This window comes from Papilio xuthus, unplaced genomic scaffold (assembly GCF_000836235.2).
Source record: "Papilio xuthus unplaced genomic scaffold, Pxut_1.1 DF826923.1, whole genome shotgun sequence".
NCBI classification, from domain to species: domain Eukaryota; kingdom Metazoa; phylum Arthropoda; class Insecta; order Lepidoptera; family Papilionidae; genus Papilio; species Papilio xuthus.
In genome coordinates, this window is record NW_013531726.1 from 3,066,842 (window position 1) to 3,092,440 (window position 25,599).

Sequence of the window (25,599 nt, forward strand, 5' to 3'; positions counted from 1 at the left end):
CGCGCTCGGCGCTTAGCGCTCGCACGTAAGTCACGGTCAACGTATTATGCGTTTTTAATTTACATACCGCAACTGTAAATTATACCCAGATGCAATGTCAACTTACAAGCTCTAGATTCTTACTTAAGATCTTGAAATTCTCAACACTTGTCCTAATTGTTACAGCTACATTAACTCTAGAAAACTAGATAGAGCTCAACACATAACGTCCCACTTGGTCTGAGAGATCTGAGTATACTTAATTTCTTAAGCGTAAAGTTATTAACCAATTTGATTTGGGCATTCGTCAAAGGAAATGTGCCGGTCATTTAGTAGATTTCTTATTCATAGATTAGCGAAACAATATATAAATATATCAAGCAAATACTAATTCTGTTTTTGCAACGATCAATGTTCGTTTATATACCAGACCAATAAATAGTCGTCGTAAGGCAGATTCCTGAGTCCGGCCGAGTCCCTACGAAGGCGAACGGCGACAGCAAATCATCTCGACGGACTGTCCCAGAGCGTCACGTTTTACTGCTACGACTGCATTAAATATCAATACTGTTGCAGCGCGCTGCAGGGTCATGCTAACTCAGTCACGGCAATAAATGTCCTATAACTGTTTTCGTAATCGTATTGTTGTTGCGATACGTCAAGTTTCTGTTACATTATCTCCGGCTACAGTTACTTATTCAGGTTTATTGGGGCACGCAGGCGCAACTTTGGGCGGTGGCGGTCCGAACAGATTTAACTTTAATCACGAATCTATATTAACCGTTAATGTCATAATAATAACATTCTATTGATACATTAAGCATTATTAACTTTTTAGTAGCAGTAAAAACAATCCCCTATTTAAATTACACTTAAATCACGCGCGAAGAAAGAGCCCGAACGCTATTTTGCTCTCAATTTAGTGAGAGAATTAGTTACTTAAGTGGCCAGATCATTTTCTGGCCACTTACCAAATTACATCAAGTTCATTGCACCGCAAGTTTTGTATCAAATTATGGGTTCACACGTCTAATGTTATCACTTCGCCTGTAATCGTGACCGCAGCACCTAATTACCTTCTAGATGGATGCATGCAGGCATTTTTTATATTTGTACCGTTACGTTCTGTCTTAATTTTCGTGTGCCAAATGTGACCGGACAATACTGCCTTTTATTTTCTTTGTATAATCAAGATTTATCCTTTCTTTAGTAGTAAATATTAGTTACAATCAGGAGAATACATAAGGAGTACAGTATTCTAAATAAAAGTGTCATTAGAGTTATAATTCTAGTAGGGGCGAAAAAAATGATGAATATACATTTTCATACGAAGTACATTCATTTTCCTTAGGTTTGTTAGTATCAATTATACCCTTAGCCAGATGTTAATAATGAATAATTTTTAAATTATACCTTTTAATGTTCATTCGTTTTCAACGCGAATGTGCCTTAAGGCATACACAGCACCCTATCATTGTTATCGATTTATTTCAATCTTGTAATGTTGATTATTATTTTATTTCATCGACTGTTACTTATTTAATGTCTGTACAAAGCTCAGTTGAGACACGAAGTATCCACCTGTACAGTTCATGTTCTCGACTCTTGTTTTGCATAAAGCTCACTACTTTGTCTTTTTGATGCGCAAGGTAAGGCTCTCCATCCATCGCTACATTCAATGTGCCGTTTGTTATAAATCTTGCATAGAAAGGGACGAAGCTACTTATATTATTTGATACTATGTTACTGAAGGTTTTTAGGTATTTTTTGGTTAATATTAAGGCTAAAGACACAATTTTTATAGGTCTGTTATCAGTTGTCGAATGGATGAATTTGATATTAATACTATTTTGTCGCCTAATCCAAAAAAAATATTTAAAATGTTACAATTATTTTAATTGTGTTGGTTCAACTTTATTTCTGTAGCGATGAAGGCACATAATTCTCACGTTCTAGAACAATCCTATAAACCACACTAATTCGTCTAGGAAAAAACCTCATATTCTCATGTGTAATTCACCATAAATTACAGAGCACAGTGCGCGGAGTCCAATTATATTAGTCATGTTTGATGGCATTGTCCGCGAAGTGCAAGTCGGAGTCAAATACCTCGGCCTCTAGCGAGACAGAATCGTCCACTATCATCCTATTGCGGTACATGAATTCATTTTTTCTACGCACGGCGCACGCTATACTTTAAAATATCAAATTATTTTCACAATACATCATCATTATGTCCTAACGGTTGTATCAATTAATTTGATTAAATCGAGTAGGTTTCGCGGTCGATCACGTCCGGAGCGCGGCATACACTGCTCGCCCGCCGGTGCCGGCCACGGTCGTCTCTCCATCCACCGACAGACGTATTTACATTTACAGTCCGCAACAAAATATAACGCTGTAAATATTTCACCGCGCCCGTCGTATAACTATTTGCGTCGGTCGGCGCACACCGGGTAACATAGATTAAGCACACAATTCTATTATTTATTTGGATTTTCTTTACTTTACAAATGTTCTACGCTTTGACTCGTAATATTGGCAATAAGACGAACTATTCTACTCAATATCTCGTAGGGGAAGCGATGGTTTGTTGCATAAAGCTTTTTATTGCGCGTGTCTCTATACGGTTTATCGTTTTAATAATTTTCCGGAGTAGATTCACGTCTACATTTAAAGTTGTGTGTTGCTCTTGTGTTAATTAAAATTGCGGCGCGCGTTGTAAAGCGCGGTGTCGACTGTCTAGTATGAGCGAAACGCTTGCGGCCTGTACAACAGTAATTATGGACTTTTGGTATGCTTTTGTTTATTGGCTTGATGCTCAACGCTGCGTTACATTCTGTTCTGGTTGTTATTTACAGAACCTTAATTTCTTTTTATTACAGCTCGAAGAAGACATGCGTGCAAATTCAAAATAAATGGTTATTTAGAATATTATTATTGATTTAGTAAAGAAGACTAATGAAATATAATCTGGATGTTAAAAAGTGAAATATTAAGTATTCATTAATACATCTGTACAAATTTAGTAACACAGTTAATGCCTGTTCGACATCTAAACTAATAGTCGATGTCAATGTTATCGACAACTTTACCGCTGATTATCTTCCGATCGATACCGAGTATTCCGGCATTTGCAATCCGCTGAGTCCATTTGACAGCCATTTAACTGATACACTTATTGTATGTGATTGTGGTATCGGTCGTCACTTGGCCGCTGTATCAGTGGACATTAGCAATATCTGAGAAACGTCGCGCGTCATGCCTGCAACACGGGCCACACTCGCGGAAGCCGGCTGAAAGCAAAGGACCAGATATCTCGTCTGTAGATGCCTCAAATATAACTGCTATAATTTTGATTTATCAATGTTTACGTTTTCATTATAAGTTTAGTATTAGTTCTTTCTGTACATCTTAACTTACTTCTTACTAATATTATAAATGCGAACGTTTAGATTAAAGGATGGATGTTTGTTTGATGGTATCTCCAGAACGGCTCAATAGATCACGATGAAATTAGACATGGATGAAGAACATAGTCTGGTAGAAGATTGCTTTATATTAAGGTCAGTTTGTTTTCAAATAAATGTATGTTTCACCTAAAGCCGTCTTGTATACAAAGTAGACAATAGTAGAGACAATGATCGTCTGCGACGACTATTTGTCTTGTGAAGTTAATGACTAATGGATTGGACGCACTGTGTACATTTGAATACGGCAACGACACTAACGCGGAACTCATACCGTTTACATCGTGGGGATGTCTAGACGAAAATGTGTAAACCGAATAACGTATTTAAATTTTTCCTTTTTTTTCTAAGTCAAGAATTTAGATAATTTAACAACTGATACTATTGTAATAGTTATCAATCTTCAACTATGGATTTGTATGAGTAAGCATAATCATAGGTGGTAGTTATTTGGAATGGTTTGACAAGAATGTATTCGGAGAAAAATATCTTTAGAAAATGTGCATTGTAGGTTATACAATTATTTGTATTATATTTCTTCTTTTATATTGTTTTCTGATTCGTTACACACTCGTATCTAAATATGATTACAAAATAACAACATTTAGAGATAGCATCTATTTCTTTGTCGTTTACTTTTCCCATTATTTGGTCGGGATTTCTCACAAGACAATCTGTTTTCGCTCGTCAGTCCTAGCAATTAATGATGAACTGAATACGTTGTAACATTTTGCGAAAGACATGAATTAATCATTTTATTTATGAATATGATAACATTTTGTTTTATTAAATTTATTTCAATGTAATACAGCTGTAGCTAAGTTTATAGCTTCACCGGTCGCTTACAAAGCATCTCTTAATTCAAACAGTATCTCCTCGGAATAATTTCATCGTCGTAATATGACCATAAGGAAAGCACACGCATTTGTATGCGACGCGAAATTTATTATATACGGAATAGTATTTAACATAAAACGGAATGGAGATACGTTATAAATATTTAGCTGGCTATTTGAATTACGCTCGTGGAGGGATACGTCACTTATTTTTCAATGTCAAAAGTACGCACCGTCGTGGTCTAGATCTATGTCTTATGTTTAGTCATAAGAATTACCTGAGCCTTGAGACGCAACGTCTACAATGTCCAACGACTAAGTCGTCACAAACCACCTGCATCGCTTTGTGTTTTATCATCTCTGTATTGCAAGTGGCACTGTATAAATTTTATTTTAAACGTATGTAATAAAATAGTGTAGATATTTTATTGTTTTTTTTTATAAATTAAAATAGGATACATTTGGTTCATTTTAACCCTATAGTAGATTCACTAATTCAAACTTAATCATAAGTAACTTTTCCAAAAGTCATTCTAGTTATCAAAAATTAACTTTGTATAAGCTTTTATAAATTTATCTCTGTACTTTTTACAACCAACTAAAAGACATTCTCATCCAAACCTCGATAAAGAAATGCCGACAAGCATTAAAGGTAATTTCAAAAAGTTATAGTTATGTTCGCCATAACATTAATATTGTAAGATAAAGTAATTGATATTCGAGATGTGTGCACATTTCGTTCCCCACCAACGTTGTCGGAAACCATGTTAGAAGTGAACGCTGGGCCGTAAACATAGGCATTACATATGATTGTCAGTCCTTAGACTGAGGAGAAATCTCCATAAATTGTGATGTCTCCGCATCAATATTCATCTTACTACATTGTCATGTTTACGCATATTTACCGTACGTCACTAGAAAAGTATATGTACAGAAAAATCAAAAATATTTTTAAAATACGGAGACATGTGTATATTTATTTTCTTCTCGTACTCTGTAACAACTAATAAAACATAGTGTAATCTTACTTCTTGCTAAATATCTTACTAATACTAAAAATGCGAATGTTTAGATGGATGAATGTTTATTACAAGGTGACTTCAGAACGGCTGAACGGATCTCGCTGAAATTCGGCGGAATGTATATCATATTCTGGAAAAAGATTTAGGCTACATCAGCAATCATAGACAAAGTCAGAATGCTATTGTTTTAGTAAAAGAAAATAGAACCCCTTCATAAATTTAATAATAAATCTAAAACCCCGCAACTTAGAGAAACTAGAATCCTTTATTTGCGCAAAACTGTGGGCCGAGCTTCTCATTAGCACCTGCAGGCACGATTACCCTGTCCCCTACCAATTACAAGGAATCGATCCGTAAAAGAATTACACACTAAGCTTTCGTATCGTAGTACGGAAGCGACTTGCATCGCCACACTTGCAGTTACCGACATCGGGTATTAAACGACCGCATTAATTATCAACAGTTAGCTTGGTAGGTTGGTACTGGTCGCGACACATGGCCATAACTCGTCAACCCCGCGCTTACATCATTGATGCTTACTAAGGCCCAGAGTCTTGCTTACTATTTTATGCTTTCATTGCATGAAAACTTTCCTTTACTTATAGTTTTATTCTGGCTATGTTTATGTTAGACGATGAATCTTTTATTATATAAACTAGTATTTTCATAACATAAGATAATTATGTCAATTTCATAGCTGTCGGTTTATAGGCTTTTGTAGAAAATGAGATAGAACCATCTTAAAGTTCTCTGCCACTACATTAAAATAATGACGAGCTGAAGAAAGCAATTAGATTGGATGGTTTCTTAAGCACTAAAAATAAAAATAATAATTTCCGGAAGGTTAGGAGCAAACCCGTCACGGATTGATTGGCTCGCATTACATGCAATATATTTCTAACTAGCATTTCCTAGGCACCATTTCTCCGGAGGGGCAATCAAGGCTTACGACTTGTACGTTAACACTTTTATTACGACCGGCGCAATAGACCTGAGCGCACGTCGCACATTTAAATATTTCAGATCTAATTACGCTGTTAAAGTTAGACGTTTATATTATAACTTGAAATTTATAGTACATCCTGTAAATTCGATGATCACTATAAATATTAAAAATCTTCTAAGGATTTTATACCGGCACTTAGAATTAAGATCGAATATAGTGTTGCTACAAATTGCAAGTGTCTTTACAAAGAATAACTGAGATACTAAGTATCTAGAAGTGCAGTTAATCTAGTATTATAAATGCATATTTGTCTTCATGCAGTAATAACTGCATTTTATTGCCTGCCCGAACAGAAAAGCGAGGTAATTGGCAAAATTATTAGTCTATGAGGATCTTTTTGAAAATTTGTACATTCGAAAATTTATCTGTAGTATAATTATACAACACACAATAATCTAAACTGCACAGTTAGAACAACGGCTAAGAAATATATCATGTATTTCGCCTATAGATCCCTTTATAGATGTTGTTTCAGAACATTTTGCGACGAGTATGCAGCAGACAAAGCACTCGAGCAGTCAAACAAATAAATCTCAGCACCCTTAACGTCACGCAAACGCATCTGCGGCTACATTAGCGTAGCGATTCGCAGTGCGCGGCGTCCGTCGGAGCGACAGTAAAGGCCGATTGTGGCGCTCGATCTCTCACACGATAGTTGCCGCGACGCCGGATGCCGCGATAGCGTCGCCCAGCCTCCCAGACGGCCCTAATTGCAACACTATCGTACAAATATTCCGCGGATGTGCATGCTAGCCCACCAGCCCGCTCGCTACGCATTGTCTCGGATTCTTCCGCCTGCCACGCTCCTTATCGAAATCTGACGAAGTTTTATTTTCTGCGCTAGTTGTATTTACCGTCATCTTTTTAAGTAAAACAACGTAATAGTTCATAATGTTAACCAATTTTTGTAAAATCACATCATCATTTCGTAAGTGTTTAATAAAGGTCATCATAATTCTTTTGTTTCCGATGTGAGCAGTCTCAGCAAATTATAAATGGCCATATTCAAAAGTTTGAAACAGGTCTTTCTTTAATACGCGTGAATAAAACAAACAAGACGTATCAGTTTCACATTTTTAATGATAAAAAATAACCACAGCGGCTTCATACTTTACAGCACAGCAAAAACTGTGTGGCTACCATCAGGCGAATTAGAGTCTTATCTTTTTACATTGGAGTTGAAATAATTAGGTGCGTGCGTGTAAGAATACTATCTCGACCACCCAAGTGGACAATCGCAAGACGGACCACAGACCCAAAAAAACAACCTTATTTAAAAAAATCAATCGGTTAAAAGCTAATAACAACTATTGAGTTTTTCAATCAACTTTATGATGTATTAAAATATGATTACTGACTTGCCTACAAGTTTTAGTGTTCAATGGACTTGTAGATTATAGAGCTATCTTATCTAAACGATAACTTGATCTACTATTGTATGTTTGTTATTTATTATTAGGATATATTATATTAAAAATCTTATTAAAGCAATTTGATCTCACAACTAGAATAACAAAGATTTTTATCTTCCACAATAAAGTAAATGGTCCCACAATCTTTGTAATTTCCTTAGCTTACTTCAGTCTATAAAATAAAATAGCAAGCTGAGCCTTTGATGGGTTTCATAGTTTGAAATATGTTTTTTTTTCATTAATTTATTAAACGTTTAGTTACGACGTTAAATATAAGATTCTGCAATTTGTTAGTGTCATCGAGAAAGTCGACTATTGCGATATCTTGTTACCTTACCTTTTAGTACTGGCATCGTTCTAAGCGTCAGACAGATTTAAGAGTCCTTTTATTTTGCACGAGGCACTGTCCACGGGGGATGCCATTAAAGTGGGCAGTAACCGCTTATCAAGAAAATTACCAGAGCGACGTGATGATACGACCAGTGCTTGCTTAATTTGTATTATCGTGTGTGACAACGCGCTTTACGACTTTCCTCTTTGACAAGATCTCCACAAATAAATTGTCTTTCCACTTTCATCACTGCCCGCTTCAAATTATCTATAATTTATAATAATAATAAAGATTTTAGTGTAACTTACTGTGTATAACTTTATCTTTATGAAAAAGAAAGTTTGGCGACTGTTTATAGCGCGTGGGGTGGTCAGAGATACATGAAATTTATTTACGTAAACCATCCTCTAACGAAAGTTTACCTGTTGATTTCACGGTTGGCTTGATTTTCTGGTTTCGATAAAGCCCCATGTCTTTAGTGGCATAGGCATTAATTAATATATTTTTACTTAACGTTAAGCTTTTCCTTAAATAACAATGGGAGAGATTTTTCTGAGATACACACCGGCAAAGCTTCATTTCTTTTAAATAACCAAAGAAACTGGAAATTAACAACCGTAACGACTTTAGATATAATTATTAGATGGTCACGGTTAAATATTTCGCAAACGGATTGTTGAGCATCAGTTAGATGTTCATTTTTAGATCAACATCATGTTTGTTCACGTAATGAGAAAAATATAAGTTTATAAATAAATGCGTTGGCAAGCGTTAAGAGTACGCAGTTTGTAACAGATTGCGGATTCGATTTCCACCTTATTTGCGTGACTTATTGTATTCTAACATCCTGTCACCCTATTAAAAGGCGTGGGATGGGTGATAGTGACAAACAGTATAGGCTTACTGGCTGCAAAAATTTCCACAGCGATGATACAAATGAAAAAAGTAGCAAAGAGAGATAAGTTCTAACTGACAATCTTAAATATTTAACTTGACAATGATACATTAGGTAATTATAAAGAGCCGGTCAATTATGTACCGATGATAAAGCGCCTCCCTCCGACATGAAAATAAGCTCATTATAAACAGTTAGAGAGCTAAAGAGACGGGCGTGGTTTGCGACAAAAAGTATGATGAATTATTGACAAGGCATATAGATTTTATTGTTCGTCCATCGCCCCTATGGTTATTGTCCTATACTGCGACCTCAATGTTGTCGAACTTCCTTATCAGTCAATGATCATCTCATTTGTTATCCTTATGCAACGTTTTGTTCCTTTATTAATGATTTAAGTTGTAAGTTCGATGGCAGATAACATTTATACAGATAACATATTATTTAAACAAGGTATTAAGTCATTTTTTATAACAACTGACAAACGCCGTTACCTATTAATTATAAACGTCCATATATTGCATACTTATACATACATAAGTGTATAAATTCATACAAATTCAATCGCAAAAGTAATAGTTTAGTATGATGTACTTCTCTACTATCAACCCTATATCCCACATATCTATTCATAAGAGACCAAGCGGTCGCCTTAAAAGGTCTGATTAAGATATTGCTGAATAATCTAAAATTCTCGAATGAGCTGCTGCCTATCGTTTTGTAACAGAATGGTCCTTCCTTTTATTTTAGCGTGCGTGTACTTTGTACGGACGAGGAGGCCTACACAATAAAACCGGCGTGACACCAACTTGCCAGACTAGATAAACATAAATCTGTGCAAACTCTGTTAACTTTGACGATACAATCGTGGGAAGAGAGACGTTAAACTGCCACATAATTGTTTGAGGTTGCGAATGGTAAGGGAATGCGCGACGTCAACTCGCCAAGTACTTACTAAGAAATAGTTTTCTTTGACCAGGCGAGTTTTATATATTTATGTTAATGTCTCCTTGCAGGATAATGTAACAAGGCTGAAGGGATTTTTTGTTTCGATAATGTTACCTTTTATTTGGTTCTAATGTTTCTAGTACAGGTACGCTTTGTTCAACAAAACTATCATATTGCGTTTCCACTTGAGATTGTAATAGCTAAAGTCTAGTCTTTTGATAGGTTTACATTTTTAAGGATAAAAACTGACTGGTTGGTGGTTGGTGTTATACACCAACTTTTTGTTTTACCAGACTAGTATGTAAGAAACGGATCGGATATAAAATAAAATTTTTAATTTAATTTAAACATTTACTTATTCTTTAATTCGTTTTTTAACAACAATAACAATCTAAGGTCAATGAAACAAGCAAGTTAAAATTATATCACTAACGATCAGTCATGATTAAAATATTTTATAAAAAAAATACGCATAATTCATTCAACGAAATAACGCTAGGACAATTTGTATGACAAATCTAGTAAGATAAGAAATAAGATGGAATTACCAATAGCGGTCACGATTATTTAAAGCCTTTGGTCATGTCATTCGTCAGTTGACAACCATGAAATATATTAAAGTTTAGATCCAGTATTCAATTTTACAATCTCAACAAACATCAGCGATCAATGGCCGTTTGCAATACATATTAAATACGAAAAACTATTGTCACGATATTTTTTTTATTTGTGTATTGTGCAATTGTTTTTAATGTCATAGAGGCAAAAGGATATGTTTACTAATTGTAAATCGGATATAAAATATGCAAAATGCAATTTATTATACTTCAAAGTAAATGTATGTTAATAATCTGTAATTAGTTGTACAAGATTTCAATATTGAATCTAATTTACAATAAAGTAGCAAGAGAATATTTATAACAGTGAATAATTAACATGTACGTAAAACAGTGAAAGCCTGTAAGCAATACATACAGGTTAATAGCAATCTTCCTTTTAAGTGGATCTAGGGCTGCAACTCTTTGGCTTTCATGTGAATTCTCCGGACTTAAGTGATTCGTGATATTGAGTTTGACATGTCTTGACGATGTCTTCGGATCACAGTGAATGGACATCATCCGTTCGCCAAAAGGATGTCTTTCTTGTCCGCCAAGGAGCATGTGAGGCAAGCTTTCTGAAGTTACTAGTCACAGGTTGTTTTTCACCGGTAGTTTTAGTTGGCAGCCCTAACAGGACCCCGGTCTTGCCCCTTCTGTTGACGTGTGAACAAGATAAAAACGTTTACCTTTTTGGGTCACAACTTCTTGCGAAATCCGCTCACCTAAATGTAAATTCATTAAAGCGTTTCTTAAGTAATATTATATTCATTTCGTGTAACCAGAGTTTATAATTACCACTGGCCACGGAAAAACTTATCTGATGCGATGAATCTAATTATAGGAATTTAAAATTAATATATATTAATTCAAATAAAAATATTTTTGAAATGAGGTTTATAAAGAAATTATAATTATTGACGACGATTAAAAATAGAGATAACAAAGGAAATCAAACCTAAATTTTAATATGCATACTGGTGAGCATAAACTCCGGACTTTCATGACAAAGCTGTCAATTTGTCAAGTACTTCGGCTAATTGGCAAAGCGTCGCTGTTTTGTTTTATTGCCGTTCTTACTGGAATACCGTTATAACTTTGAGTACCGGCAAAAACAATTTACGAGCGAGAAAACTACCATTCCTAAGCTGCATTCTTATAAGAAAAGTAATTACATACAACCATTAAATTAGTTAATTTAAAGAAGAAACATCAATGAATCAATTTTGTGCAGCCGTGTCGGGTAGGTGAACGATCTCGTGTAAACATCCGCAAGTGTATCGAGCATGAAACGCATAGGATAGGTGCGAAATTTGGCGTGTAGCCGCCCGCGGGCCCAGTTTCACGTCGTTAACACGATGTACAGAGGCAAACGCCCACGGCTATACCAAGAAGCTCAAGTCATTCAAAACGTCTTTTGTTCTAGCAATAGTTTTCGTGAAGTAACTGCAACTGGATGTTTTGAATTCAACTTCCTCTTAACTGTGAGACTTGTTTATTTCATTTACATCGATTGGTTAATTATTGTAACCATCAGTTTTCACTGCTACATATTGCTTTCTCAGTTTTTCAAGAAGTATAGAGAGATGGATATATAATGTTGTATCAAATTGTTCCGACAGTGGAAACCGAAAGTTACTTTCATGTAATTATAATTAAAAGCATCCCATAAAATATGCAAAAAAGTAAACTCTTATGTTTTCAAACGACGTTTATGTACACAATGGCAATAATTTTTTTATGCAATACGAAGACGTACTATATACAGCACGAGTAACCATGCGTATTAACTAATTGCATAACAGAATGTTGCGGGACGCTTCGTTGAACAATACGTTTTCAACGGAAACTTGATGTCACACATGTAGGTAATATTAAAGATTTTACTGCACGTTACGAAGTATAAATTCATACTTCGATATATCAATCTCTCTTAGGTCATAACAAATAGATAATGTGCAAAAAAACAAAGTGGTTAAATTTAAAATATGGATATATTTTTAGTAATCACTTTGATAAAACGATTCATCGTTTAGATAAAACTCTTTTAGTGGTTACGAAAAAGAAAGTGTGAGATTCGTGTTAATTTACATTCGGTTACAGTAACAATTTGCGAGATAACGTTTATGGGACATTTTGGACGGATCAAGAGCACCTAAAGACCGCTTATCAGCATATTTCTTTAGACCTCATTTACCTAAAATGTCTTCAAAATGTGTTCCTGGGAAGTTGTCACATTATTAAAACAAATGAATGCAATTATAGATCGCTATCTCATTAAGACGCGTTTAAGTAGATATTAAATTTGTAAGAATATAACCACAGACGACTCATTATCTTCGTTTATTGCAATTAAAAACAACTAATTGATGCAATCTCTACAATCGTAGACTACTCTGTCACAACTACAAGATGGGAAGATTAAGTATTAATTAATAAATCGACATTACCGTTAACGCTAACCATATAAGACATGAGAGCTTATCTATTTATGTACAACGAAAGCAACATAATAATTGTGGCATAAAATAGTAAAGTAAAACTAAGCAACTCTATGAAATTTCATATCGCTCAAGACACTTAAGGACGTTTCATCTAGGTGGCATGTTATGATGGTTACAGCGCGAACTAAGTCCGAATTCATTCACCCCGCGTTACGCTTGACGCACAGGCTCGGACGGCGCATTGTCTCACACTCCACGCAAAATTACAACGATTCTTTGTTCGTTACACTTTGCGTACACTGTAACTACAAAACCTTTCAAATACTTCAACTACACTTAACATTTATTTGTGTTATTGACGTGCAGCGAGAACCATTACTTAGTCAATAATATTTACTCTAATATAACTGTTTGTTCATGCAAAGCAAAGCATTTATTCGGAATTTCACACTCAACTAAATTCAAATCAACCGACACGTATTTAAACTTAATAAAAGCTTTCGGAACGCTTTTCAAGAAAAATAAGAATAACGCACTTCCTGTTTCTTGAGCACGAGAAAGAATTTATACTTTCACCCGGCGAGGAGACAATTTACAGAACGGATTTGAATCCCAATCGCAACTTTCACGCGATGAAAACGTATAATTTAGAGAATGGCCCATTAAAAATAGATACGTACAAACTTTAAGCAAACAATCGAAGCTTATCGTTCTATAGTTCTCCCCATTGATCTTTGCCGACTATTGAAGTAGTTATAGAAATGATAATGCATAAAAATTCACTTTTACCTGCACCTAGTTTGAGAAAGAAAGCTTGTCTCATTTATTCTTCTTTGTTTTGTATGACAATGTCAACTCTTGCTTTTAGAAATATTGTAAAATTTCTTATAGATAAAAACTATTAATATTTCTTACTCTTACTATAATATTATAAATACGAATGTTTAGATGGATGGATGTTTGTTTAAAGGTATCTCCAAAACGGCTTAACGAATCTTCGTCAAATTTGGCATACATTTAGAACATAGTCTGGAAGAACATATAATTATGTATTCGTATTCCGCGCGGATGGAGTCGCGGGCTACGGCTAGTATTCCTATGAAATCACTGAATGAAATTATATTTCGACCTGAACCGAACTGAACTTTTAATCGTCACTTTTACCCACAGATTTCCTTAATGTTTAATAAGCTGGCTGGTATAAACAATGTTTGTAGGTGGTGATATAAAATGGTCAATGTACAGAAACTGTAACACTCGGCCGGTTACAACATTATTATGACGATCATTAGTTACGCGAAGATTCGACGTCGTGCGTTGGAGATGGCGCGTTAGCAGTAAATAATTTCATGACAAATGAAGTCATTATTCATTAAAGTAATCCAGTACATTAGCGCGTTAATAGTGCGGGCTAAAGCGAGCTGCCCTATCAATTACTTAACACCTAACACGTAGTCCGATATCGTCATTATAAACGCATTAAAGATTGTGTTTGCACGCAATAAAGGCATTACTACAATCTTTAACACGGTCACAAAGTTTCTCGAACGCCCAATTTTGTTCTTTTATTATTGCACAATGAATTTCGAGCGTGCGAAAATTGTTTCTAAACGATGCGATCGGACACTCCAGCCGTGATACGTTGCGTATCCGATAATTGAATATACAGTTTTCAATTTAAGCACCCGTAATCGATATAAACCTTGACGGAAGTGACTTGACGTTTACTCGCTTGTCGCGTGCGCTCCGAGTTCACTCAATCATTTCAATAAATTATTTCACACTTCATAATGTCACACTTCAAAACTTAATTCTTGTAACCGGTAAATTCTTCATTGACATAATTATTGGCACGTGGTTTATTAAAGTACTATTATTAATAAGGATGGAAGACGAGAGAAGAGGATCATGTGATCTCTACGTGACCCCCAATTTTTCCCTTAAAATGAATGTAAAAATCCGTAATATTTAATCGTAATCCTCTCTTCGTTTTAAAATAACGTACAATTTCAGTATCAAGTGGTGAGTATAAACGTGATAAATTGAAGAAAGCTAATTATAATCGTCTCAGGAGGCTGCAATAACTTGCTTTACCAGCGCTCCTGGATATTGCGTTAGCACCACGTTCCGCACGCACGCACAAATATAATCTTATAAGTTCATTCACGGCATGTTCATAATAAAAAATAATCTTATCTTTCGGATAAAGTTCCCAAAACATTACAATGAACTACGTCAAAATATTTAAACACTACAACAGTTCGTTACGTGGCCATTTCGCTAATTAACTAACCGTTATTTACGTTACTACTAACGGTTTTAGTTTATCTCTTGTAATTACGCGTTAATTCATGAGTGTAAAGTTTTACGAGTTAAATCTCTGTAATGAAATCTTGAGGTTGTATTTTAAAACTGTTTGAAGTTTAAGTTAATTTAAACGGAGACAGAAACTCATAAGTTTGGTGAAAAGTACTAATATTATTACATAATTATCGGTACTCCAGTATTAACCAATTATATATTCAATTATTTAGAACAGAAATAAATTATAATGTTTTAACCGACGCCGTTAAAAAATAGTATTTGAATACAGTTATTTTTAATCTCTTTAGGAAATTAAACTAATTTCCGTCTTCGAGACTGACAAAACAATAAAGAAAACTATGTTTATGATCTCTTTATATTATAAGGTGAGCAATGAGCAAGCGGTCGCCTGAATTCTTCGGAATGGCGAAGCTTCCGAGTATATTTCCACTTCCTTTGCGTCCCCTGCTCCATCAAATCCACTTCACCTTCCCACCTTTTTTTATCCCGTTGGTTTATAAATATCCCGGCTAAACTCGAGCATAATCTTCATATATGTACATGGAATTCGTATGGTATTTAAATGTGAATGCAATAAAATATCAATAATTACAACTTTCACAAATACTTAACCACCGTTACTGATTGAGTTTCATTTAAAGATTTGCCATAAAGCTTCCAAATATTTTCCCATATATTATTATTTTATCGCAAATACCGCAGAAATGGAAACATAAAAATGCCAACACGATTTTATCCAAATTACGTATTTTAATTTGCAACGTGCATAAAGTGCAGCTTGCCTTTTGTGATGTGATGATAACACACTTTATGATTTTATTTAGCTCATTTCCTTTAACGTTTAATTTTCAATGAACACGCCGATCGGTACGCAGAATACTTATAATACTGGGCGAATTTGTCCGTTTACAAATATAAAGTGACTGAGTTATTAGTCTATTCCAAACTTTTGTTTAGAACATACGTATGTACATTGTAACAAGCACCCTATAATCAACCACGCATATAATCATCCAAACTTTCGTATTTATATCAGTAAGATTTAGCTTTCATAAATCTCAAGTAATAAAGCTCTAAGTAAACTTATAGATACGGAGTTTGCATCGACACTTGTAATTGCACCTTTAACCTGAATACTATCTAGGAGCCGACGTAGATGATACAATGTTATTATTTTATCGTGCATTTATAGCGCCGCTGAGCGCACAATTTAAACCATTACCATAGTTTGAAGATAACATTCAATATCAAATGCGAAGTAACCACGCGACTCAAACATTTTAAACGTGAGAAAGCCGGCAGCGGCAAGTGCGATGTTTTACTTTGTTTTTGAGGTCGATTGATCGTTAGTTCTTTATATTTGTTCTCAAATTTAATAACGGATAACAAACGAAGCTTCGTTTGTTTAATGAACGAATACAGTAAGTGAACTTCGATCATTCGTCTCGCTAATTTACACACATTTCACTTTCCTATTTTGGAAGTCGGTTTACGGAAACATCTTCTTTAATTAGTAAGTTTTTTTCTTTAATTGGCAGTTGTTTATTTGTTCTTTCTGTTATATTTCTGATATTTGTTAAATATTTCCTTTTGCTTACGTGTATCTTACTAATGTTATAAATGCGAATGTTTGGATGGATGGATGTTTGTTTAAAGATCTCGAGAACGCTTGTATGGATCTCGCTAAAATTTGGCATAGATGTAGAACATAGTCTGGATGAGAACATATGCTTCTAATTAAGTTTTTTTTTAACGCGCGGACAGAATCGCGGACGACAGCTAGTTCTTTTATAAATAACTGAATTTTTAAATTGTGTATCCTTAAACGTCATTTCTTGTTTTAATTTAACCAATCAAGCAGTTTTATTAAGTTATAAAGTCGCGGACCATCATTATTATTTCATGAGATTCATTATTTAAGTAATGTGCAATAAAGTTAAAACCCGCCAATGTTGATTAAGTTGTTTTATCGAAAACGGTGAGGTTGACTGAGTGGTTATTATAGTCGGTTCTTTTAGCTCGCTTACATCCTGCAGAGATTACGGCCTTTGTTAGCAAACGGAAGATGTTGGTTCAACAAGTTCGTTACGACCAACACAACATGAATCATCAATCAGTTTTATAGCGATTGCATTTAAAAGTGCTGAGAACTTGCCTTCGCGTTCATCCATCTCTTGATAATCAGCGCGGGAAAATATTAATTCTTCAAGAACTTCATCCGCACCTCTATGATTCATCATATCTTTGATTATGTTTCTATAAATAATATGAATTAATTCAGTCTCTTCTATCATAGTAAGGTGAAAATTATAATCAATTGGAAATATTACAACACTATGGTTAAAAAAAACACTCGTAAAAATACATACAACTTTATCAAATCTGCTTTTGCTATTATCATCTATCCACTTATTAAGCTTAAGATTGTTTTTTTGGAGCAGAGATTTTATTAACAAGAGCGGCCTTCCGACAACAAATACCCAGAAACATCAAATCACAATCAGTTTTATGGCAACTAACCAATTACATCTTCGAAAGTACAGCACAATTAAAATGATTTATAACCAAATGAAATTAAATGAAATATAAAATGTTTTATTTTAACTTTCATTGATATTTAGTGGTTTATATAAAGTTTACATTATATATTTAGTAAACAGATAATCCAATCTAAAATCTAAATAAAATCCATGGAGCGTCGGTGGCACAGTGGTTCAAGCACTTGACTTGCAATCTGCAGGTCCTGGGTTCGAATCCCGCCATGTACCAATGTATTTTTCGATTTCCGATTTACATATGTACATTTATCCGACGTTCTTACGGTGAAGGAAAACATCGTGATGCACATATCTGAGAAGTAATTCAAAGATATGTGTGAAGTCAACTAACCCGCACTGGGCCAGCGTGGTTGACTATGGCCTAATCACCCTTAACTTAGGGTAGGCTCCGAGCCCCTCGGTGGGCACGTATAGTGAGCTGATGGTGATGATGATGATGATGAGATAATCTAAAAAAGTGTGGTTAAATACATTGTGCTTAAGAAAGTACAATAAAATCAAATAGTGCAACTTTCTCTCAAACAATGAATAGATAACTTACTAATTGAATTTAAATACTCACTATTTTATTTATATTTACAACAGCAATACTTCATTTAATTGGTTCTTTACGTTTATTTTTATTTCAATCACGAATCTTCAGTAGAAAGATTAACAGCTCCTTTCAACTGATCCACGTCTTGTGTGTCAACAAGGTTATCATTAACTGTTTAAGCAATTAAATCAAGCCCAATTGAACTGCCATTTTGAAAGTAGGCTCCTGGGACTGATGAGTGGGCGATTGCGAGAGACTTGGCTTTAAAATGTACCGCCCAGGTTTTTTAAATATTCACAAATTAATTCACTAAATTATGTCTACGTCAACTTGACACCAAAATATATGTTTCAAACATATCACCATCCCTGTCTTTAACAAAACATAGTAAACAATATGTTTCAAACAGAGATTTTGCTCTCAGAAACCCACAGTAAGTCAATTCATTGTTATTATTTTTTATCAGTCAACTTACAATTTAATTTTCTTACAATAAAATTGTAAAGTATTTTCCAATTAATAAAATTTAGTGCATTAAACTTTCATAGTTCTCTTGAATATGCTGTTAGAATTTGTTCCAGGCAAAAATTGCCTTAATAGCAGTGATTATGTAACTTTACAGCGTAATTAACTAACGAATGACATTCAAATGATACTAAGCATTGTATGTGATGACTTAACTCCTCAGTAATTGCTAAGAAAAATCGCACGCCGTACAACGACCCTAATTTTATCAAGCATTCAAAACTAAACCACCTGTCTGTATTATACATAGAATGAAATATATTTTCAACACACCGTCTACTTAATATGCTGTCGATTAATTTTATTAAAAATAACACTGTCTGTGGAATACCAAGCCTTTTATAATTCACTTGACGAATTTGATCACGTTTGTTTTACAAATTATATTCGCGATTCAAGTTGTCAGGTAAAGAAACTACGTTACTCTTATATTATTAATTATTGCTTTTTGTGACTTGTTTAACATAAAAATATTTCCTTTCTTTTTTATTAATGTCTTACATGTAAATTTATAATTTAATGCATGCCTTTTATTTTAACGAGTAACAAAGCTAAATGGGTAGTACTTCCAATAATTACCATTAATCCTGACTGTAGTCACGAGGTACGATGGATAAATAACGAAAAATTGAGAATGCAATTTGTCCTCCGAATTTACACGGATTTTAGAAGCGAATATTTATAATTAAGTACTCTTGATTATGAGTGATAACTTAGAAAACGTAAAAGGTAAACATATTTTTAAACGCTATTATAATGATTAATGTATTTTATATTATGAATGTTAGGTCTTGTTTTTGTAGTGTTTCTTTTTTAATTAAAGTGATAATATTGTGTTGAAGGAAATTGATACATATTTCGAGTCTACAATCTTTGCACAATAATTGATAGATGACTTTTTATTACCAAGCGTGCTTCAAATTGAATCTTTAATGAGAGAATGCTACGAAATCTGCTAGATTTATTAGGAGTGTACTGTTTTGCGTGAAACACTAACTTTATTTATATATTCTAACAGTATTTCCAGATATTCAAATTCATAGCGCATAGATAAGCGCTACGAATACAATTGAGTAGAAGGGTCTTTGCTCTTTTCAATAATATATCTTTCATCGTTTTAATGATAAATATTTTAATAAATGCAAGTCTTTTATTTAAAAAAAAAATAATCTATTAATCTCACCAAAGAAAAAATCTTAGTCCCGTTAAAAGGACTTGTTACATTAATACAGTAAAAGATGTTTATTTTTATTAGCTAATATGGAGATTGCATATAAACAAGAGGTTATTCGATACATAAATGTTAAAGGTGTAAAGTGTAAGAACGATGTATGAATTTTGTTGAGAAAGTGGACGTTTAAAACTCCTTAGCTGTTAAGAGTGATTAATGTTCCTAAGGTAAACATTCTCAGTGAGCCTATTACAAAACGAGACGCGCAAACTCCTATCAAATACTTGATCGCAACAAAAGCAGCCGAGGATAATGATGGTATTGTAACAGTAATAAATACGGCCGCTACAACGTACGACGCTTGTCGTCCTAAAATCAGCATTAAAGTCAAATTAGTGAACGAGACGGTCCGCGCTCGGAGCGCACACATAACGTTTTTATATGGTCTCATTGTGTCGGCAGGTCCATTCATTTGTAATCTAAACCCGGTAGAGATGCGATGGCCGTTTATATTAGCTCGTTAGAGTGGTGGCCCTTGTCCGGATGATATCGCCTAACCTCCCTCAATTAGTGCGGACGTTCTATCGCCGCAATAACCCTAAACAGTACATAGGCGCCCCACATTCGTGACGCAGGATTCGAACTAAACGAGTGTACTCTTAATTAGCCGTTATACAATAAATTTAAAAGCGATGATAAGGTCCCGTTGGGCACTCACTGAAACACTGCTCGCGTCCTAATGGCGCCTCGCGGATTAACTTTAAATAATTCCTATATTGGATCGTGATTATACCGAAGCATTTCAGGTGAAAGATTTCAATATATTACTTTATCATTAGCATTAATAACAAAGTTCCTTAAAGTTTCGATTGTTATTTATTGTGTTTTTTCCAAGAGCTTATTCTCGAAAATCTGTCAATAATTTATTTGCTATTTCGTTCGGTTGTAAAAAATTACGACTATAATACACACAAAAAAGAAACACCCTATAATCATAATTTTCTTCGATGCACAAATAATATAATCATTAGAAGTGAGGTCTAATTGTATGAACTGAAAAATGTAAAAAAAGCTACATTACGTTGCTCAAATGAAATCGGAACATAATTTTTAGAAGTATCTACGTTACATTATACTCCAATGTTGATATAAAATAAAGCAATAAATATATCAAAGGATATTGTTTCTAGTGTTATAAATTACCTTACACCATAAAATATTTTATGAAATGAACATGGCTCGAAAGTCTGTTTTCTTTAACAAATGGCATGTCAGCTAGACCAGAAGTCGATAAAAAGTGTGCAGTAAGCAGCCATGAAATTTATGTAGCATACAAGCTCGAGCGAGTGCGGTATTTGCACGCGTGTCCGTCGTCTCCCTAGCCTTTGTTTATGTTACTGTTCATTGTACGCAAATGGAATGAGAGTCGTTGGCCAGACCTGATAACGGAGCATTTTGCTGGTAATTAAGAACGGCGAGAGAAGGTCAGACGTCGCGTTGCCACCCGAGCTAAGGGGACATTACACTGCGCTCGGCATATTACGGCACGCGACATGTTTACCTGGTAAACATTCAATGTATCTTACTGTACAATACACGTAATGTTTAATTGTTTCTACAAACTCGAGCTTGTTCCTCAACTTTTAAGTTTTGGAACGTAGTCTGTTATAACCAGGAACTAAACATTGCACTGTCTTAAACTTAAAATGGTCAATAAAATTTATATAAACATTATGCCACATTTTTACCAAATCTGCTCTGAATTGATTGTTTATTTTATCACTTAAAAAAATTGAGCACATTAAGTGTAATTTATAATTGACTATTAACCTTAATCGGTCGTAATTTGTTACTGACGCCGTCATAAATGTGCATTTAAAATTTTCAGCCGCTAATTTTCGTTTTTGTAATAAATCGAAATTGAACTTTTGCGAAAAAGAGGACATCTGATTAACAGAGTCTCGTACCTGTTTAAGCTTGTCACGTCCCACGTACCGTTGACGGAAATCCTACCTCATTCAGATGAATTTATTATATGAGTCAAGTTTCACGTGTCGAGGGAAATGCTCTTGTGTAATTTCTGTCAGCGTAACAACCAAAGGCCGCGTGCATTAAGTCTCGGCGCCGGCTTAGTGTCCAACACGACATGTCCACTGATTAAATTAATAGACTCTTTGAATGCAAATACGCGGCACGTAATGAGACAATTCGTGAGGCGTCCGTGGCTTACCGTTGAGTGAGGAGATCACGATGCCGTGTAGCTGCCACAATAATCGTTCATCGTGGAAGTCGGGAGCCGGCAGCCGAGTGTAAATGGCTATCATTGTTGACTGCCGGTAGTTCACGTACCATTGTATTACTAAACTTCTCTTTTTAACCCCAAACTGAGACTAATCTCTCTCGTTTACTGGACAAATTTCGATGCGCTACTATTTTTTATTTATTTCCCACAATCATTGACATCCCATAGATAATTAAATGTCTTGCTTCCTGAGTTTTTGTACATTTTTTCTAATGTTAACAAGCTTCCTTCGTCATGAACAAGATATACAGATCAGGTGCCTTCATTTATTAATCCATTACCACTATGCATTTATGTATATATTTTGCAAAAGATATCTTGGACATCAATGTGCTAAAGGTAAATAAGCAGTATAGGTTATTCAGTAAGAATCAATTGGTGACGAATTCGTCGTTGTCATTTGACGAATTTTATCTCAGAGCAAACGTTTTTAACGATGCTGTTGTTTTTTAAATCAGTGATTTAAAATAATTAAAATATTTCCACGCCGTCAACTTCACTAATATGTTGTCTGAGCTAAAAATAACATATTTATGTACTTGTAAGTTAGCCGTAAATGATTCTACCCTTACAATATATTTTTTTATACAGGAATTGATTTGGCATCGCGAAAAACGTATACTAATAATATTTGGTGTTCCAAATCTTATAGCACTGATATTATAAATTCGAAAGTTAAGTTTTATGAATGTTTATTATTACGAATCTCCAGAATAACTAAACGGATCTCACAGAAATTTAGCATAGATATAGCTGGAACATAGTCTGAAAGGAAAGAATATACTAAAAATCTTCTTATGTTAGGGAATGTAGAATATGCAAACTAAAAATCTTTGGCTTTTTCGAAACTACGCAATAACTAAGAAAAAATCTAAAGAATACTTAATTCAAATTAATATTATTGTTTCAGCACACGCTCACTGGTCACAGTGGTAAAGTGATGGCAGCAAAATTTCTAGAAGAACCCACCAAAGTAATAACCGGCAGCCATGATAGAACACTCAAAATTTGGGATCTCAGGAGTAGAATGTGTAAGTTCAACATTGTCATGTCATGTATCTAGCATGTCTTATTCATTGAGTAACAACATAGAGCCTGTTATGATTGAATCACAGCTCGAATCAATTGCGAAGTCTAAACTATTTATTACTCATTCATGGTAAGTAATTTTTAGCTATAAAAAGTACTAGTCGTAGACCGCTCTTGGTAAATGTAGCGATTTAAAAAAAACACATATAGAGAAAGATAACCAATTAACTGTATGCATCTTTTACCATAAGAAATTAAAATTACTACTAAAACTGTATTTATAAAAGAAAATTATGTCAGAGATATGATCGCACATATGAGGTTGCTTCCTTATCTTTTTATAGAACGCTCTAAGCTTGTGATAAAATTAAAAAAGGTCGTTCAAACATAATTATATTTCTAATATCGGAACACACATCACGCCTTTAACTTGAAGATGCTATTAATGTTTTATGTAGTTAATAATTTGCTCCTCGAAGTTATGAAGATGTAACCTTGGTAATCTACTTTTTCTATGCCAATATCATCAATCCAAACACTCGATTGAATATGTAACATTCATATCAATTTCTTTAATCAATCTACATATATGTTCTATATATTTCATGGATACAAACTTCGATTTATTTTTACGAAACCGGACTGTAATTATAATCAATGCCTCATGGCGTAATTCTTAATCCAATATGACCAAATAGACCTAAAAGATGCGCAATAATACAGAATTAAGGAAATAATTACAAGAATCATTTAAAAGGCGGGCATTTTGTAATTATTTCCATATTTTTTATAACTTTAACAGCAGAAATTCTTTAGGTACAGAAACAAAATTTGCGGGGTCGTCGTGCAACGATCTGGTGACGTCAGACGGTGCGGGCTCCACTATCATATCAGGACACTTCGATAAACGGATACGATTTTGGGACATACGCACAGAGATGTCAGCCAATCATATCGTATTACAAGGGAAAGTCACATCATTAGATCTCAGTAGAGGTAAGAATTAAAAATTAAATGCTTATTAAGTTATTCATTATCCTTGTGCCCATACAGAATTTTTGTAATCCTAATTACGCATTTCTCGGAAATCTATTCTATATCAACATTTATATTTCTTGCAGCATAACCCAATAGCTCTATTCGTACATATAAAGCTGTAGTATTGCTCTACGAAATACCAAACTATGAAAGTACGTAACTGTTATAACAACAAAACAGTCTATTATTTATTTGTAATAGTTTTCATTACCACACCCATCTTGTTTGCGAAACAAGCGTATTGAATTCTTGAAAGAGGCTTCGAGCTTGTTAATTTCCGTTGTTCTCAAAACTAATATTCAAAGAAAATTGAATGCACAGCATATCTATTAGTATCGGTATTCGTGCCAGCACAACAAGGTGACGGGTGTACGATGCCCATTTCCGTTACGCGTGTCTCGATCAATCCCTTTTTTGTCAGTAACGGTCCGGTCGGCGCACGAAACGACCAGATTGATACCTTCAATCGATCGCATCGTTGGGACTCGCTACCTCGGCGAACTGATTGAATCACGTCAATTTGTCGCCACCGAGCGCTGGGCTCGCCGACGAATGAATAGGGAGCCCGTTCACAGTTACACGTCACGCTCGATCCGAACCCATCAATACTATCCATTACGAGGATTCTTTAGTAATCGGACGGATCGCGATCGCCGCCACGCAGCGTGAAATCCTATCTCATCGCTTGTTGCTCGCTCGCCGACATATTTAAATCTCAACAGATAATGGTGGGAACATATCTTCGGGTTATTGTCTAACCCCGCCTCGGATACAGTTCGAATGGGCGACCTCTAACGAGACCATGATGCCTCCGTGTTCTCAATACCCACATAATTTAATAAAATACCATTATATTGTACGATCATGGTAATGGCAAAAGCATTTTACCTTATATCGTCAAAGGTTAAATCTTTCTACGAGCATTGGGAACTAGGTAATGTAATAATAACTCGGGGGCCGGGTCAGTAACGTACCGCCGAGACAAATCACCAGATTCGGTTCCGTATAATTTTGCAATCTTTTATTCATCTTAATCGTTAATAATTTTAAGTGACCATTATTCAGCACATAAATTAATGTTATGACGGTCTGGTTTTAAATAAGCGATGAGTCCTATATGCAAAATTATTTTTTGACAAAAATAACGGATATCTTTATTAGAGAGATTAATCTAGTG

At 34.7% G+C, this 25,599-nt stretch overlaps 1 protein-coding gene across 4 annotated transcripts in view; it reads left to right on the top strand.

The window, feature by feature from the left end:
* Positions 1-25,599, top strand: part of Atg16 (Autophagy-related 16) — a 127,988-nt gene that overhangs the window by 80,189 nt on the left and 22,200 nt on the right. For all 4 annotated transcript variants that reach the window (XM_013318424.1, XM_013318423.1, XM_013318425.1 and 1 more), the window contains 2 exons: positions 23,266-23,386; positions 24,201-24,380. In XM_013318424.1, coding sequence (XP_013173878.1) covers positions 23,266-23,386; positions 24,201-24,380 — 301 coding nt within the window. The remainder of the gene's footprint in view (positions 1-23,265; positions 23,387-24,200; positions 24,381-25,599) is intronic.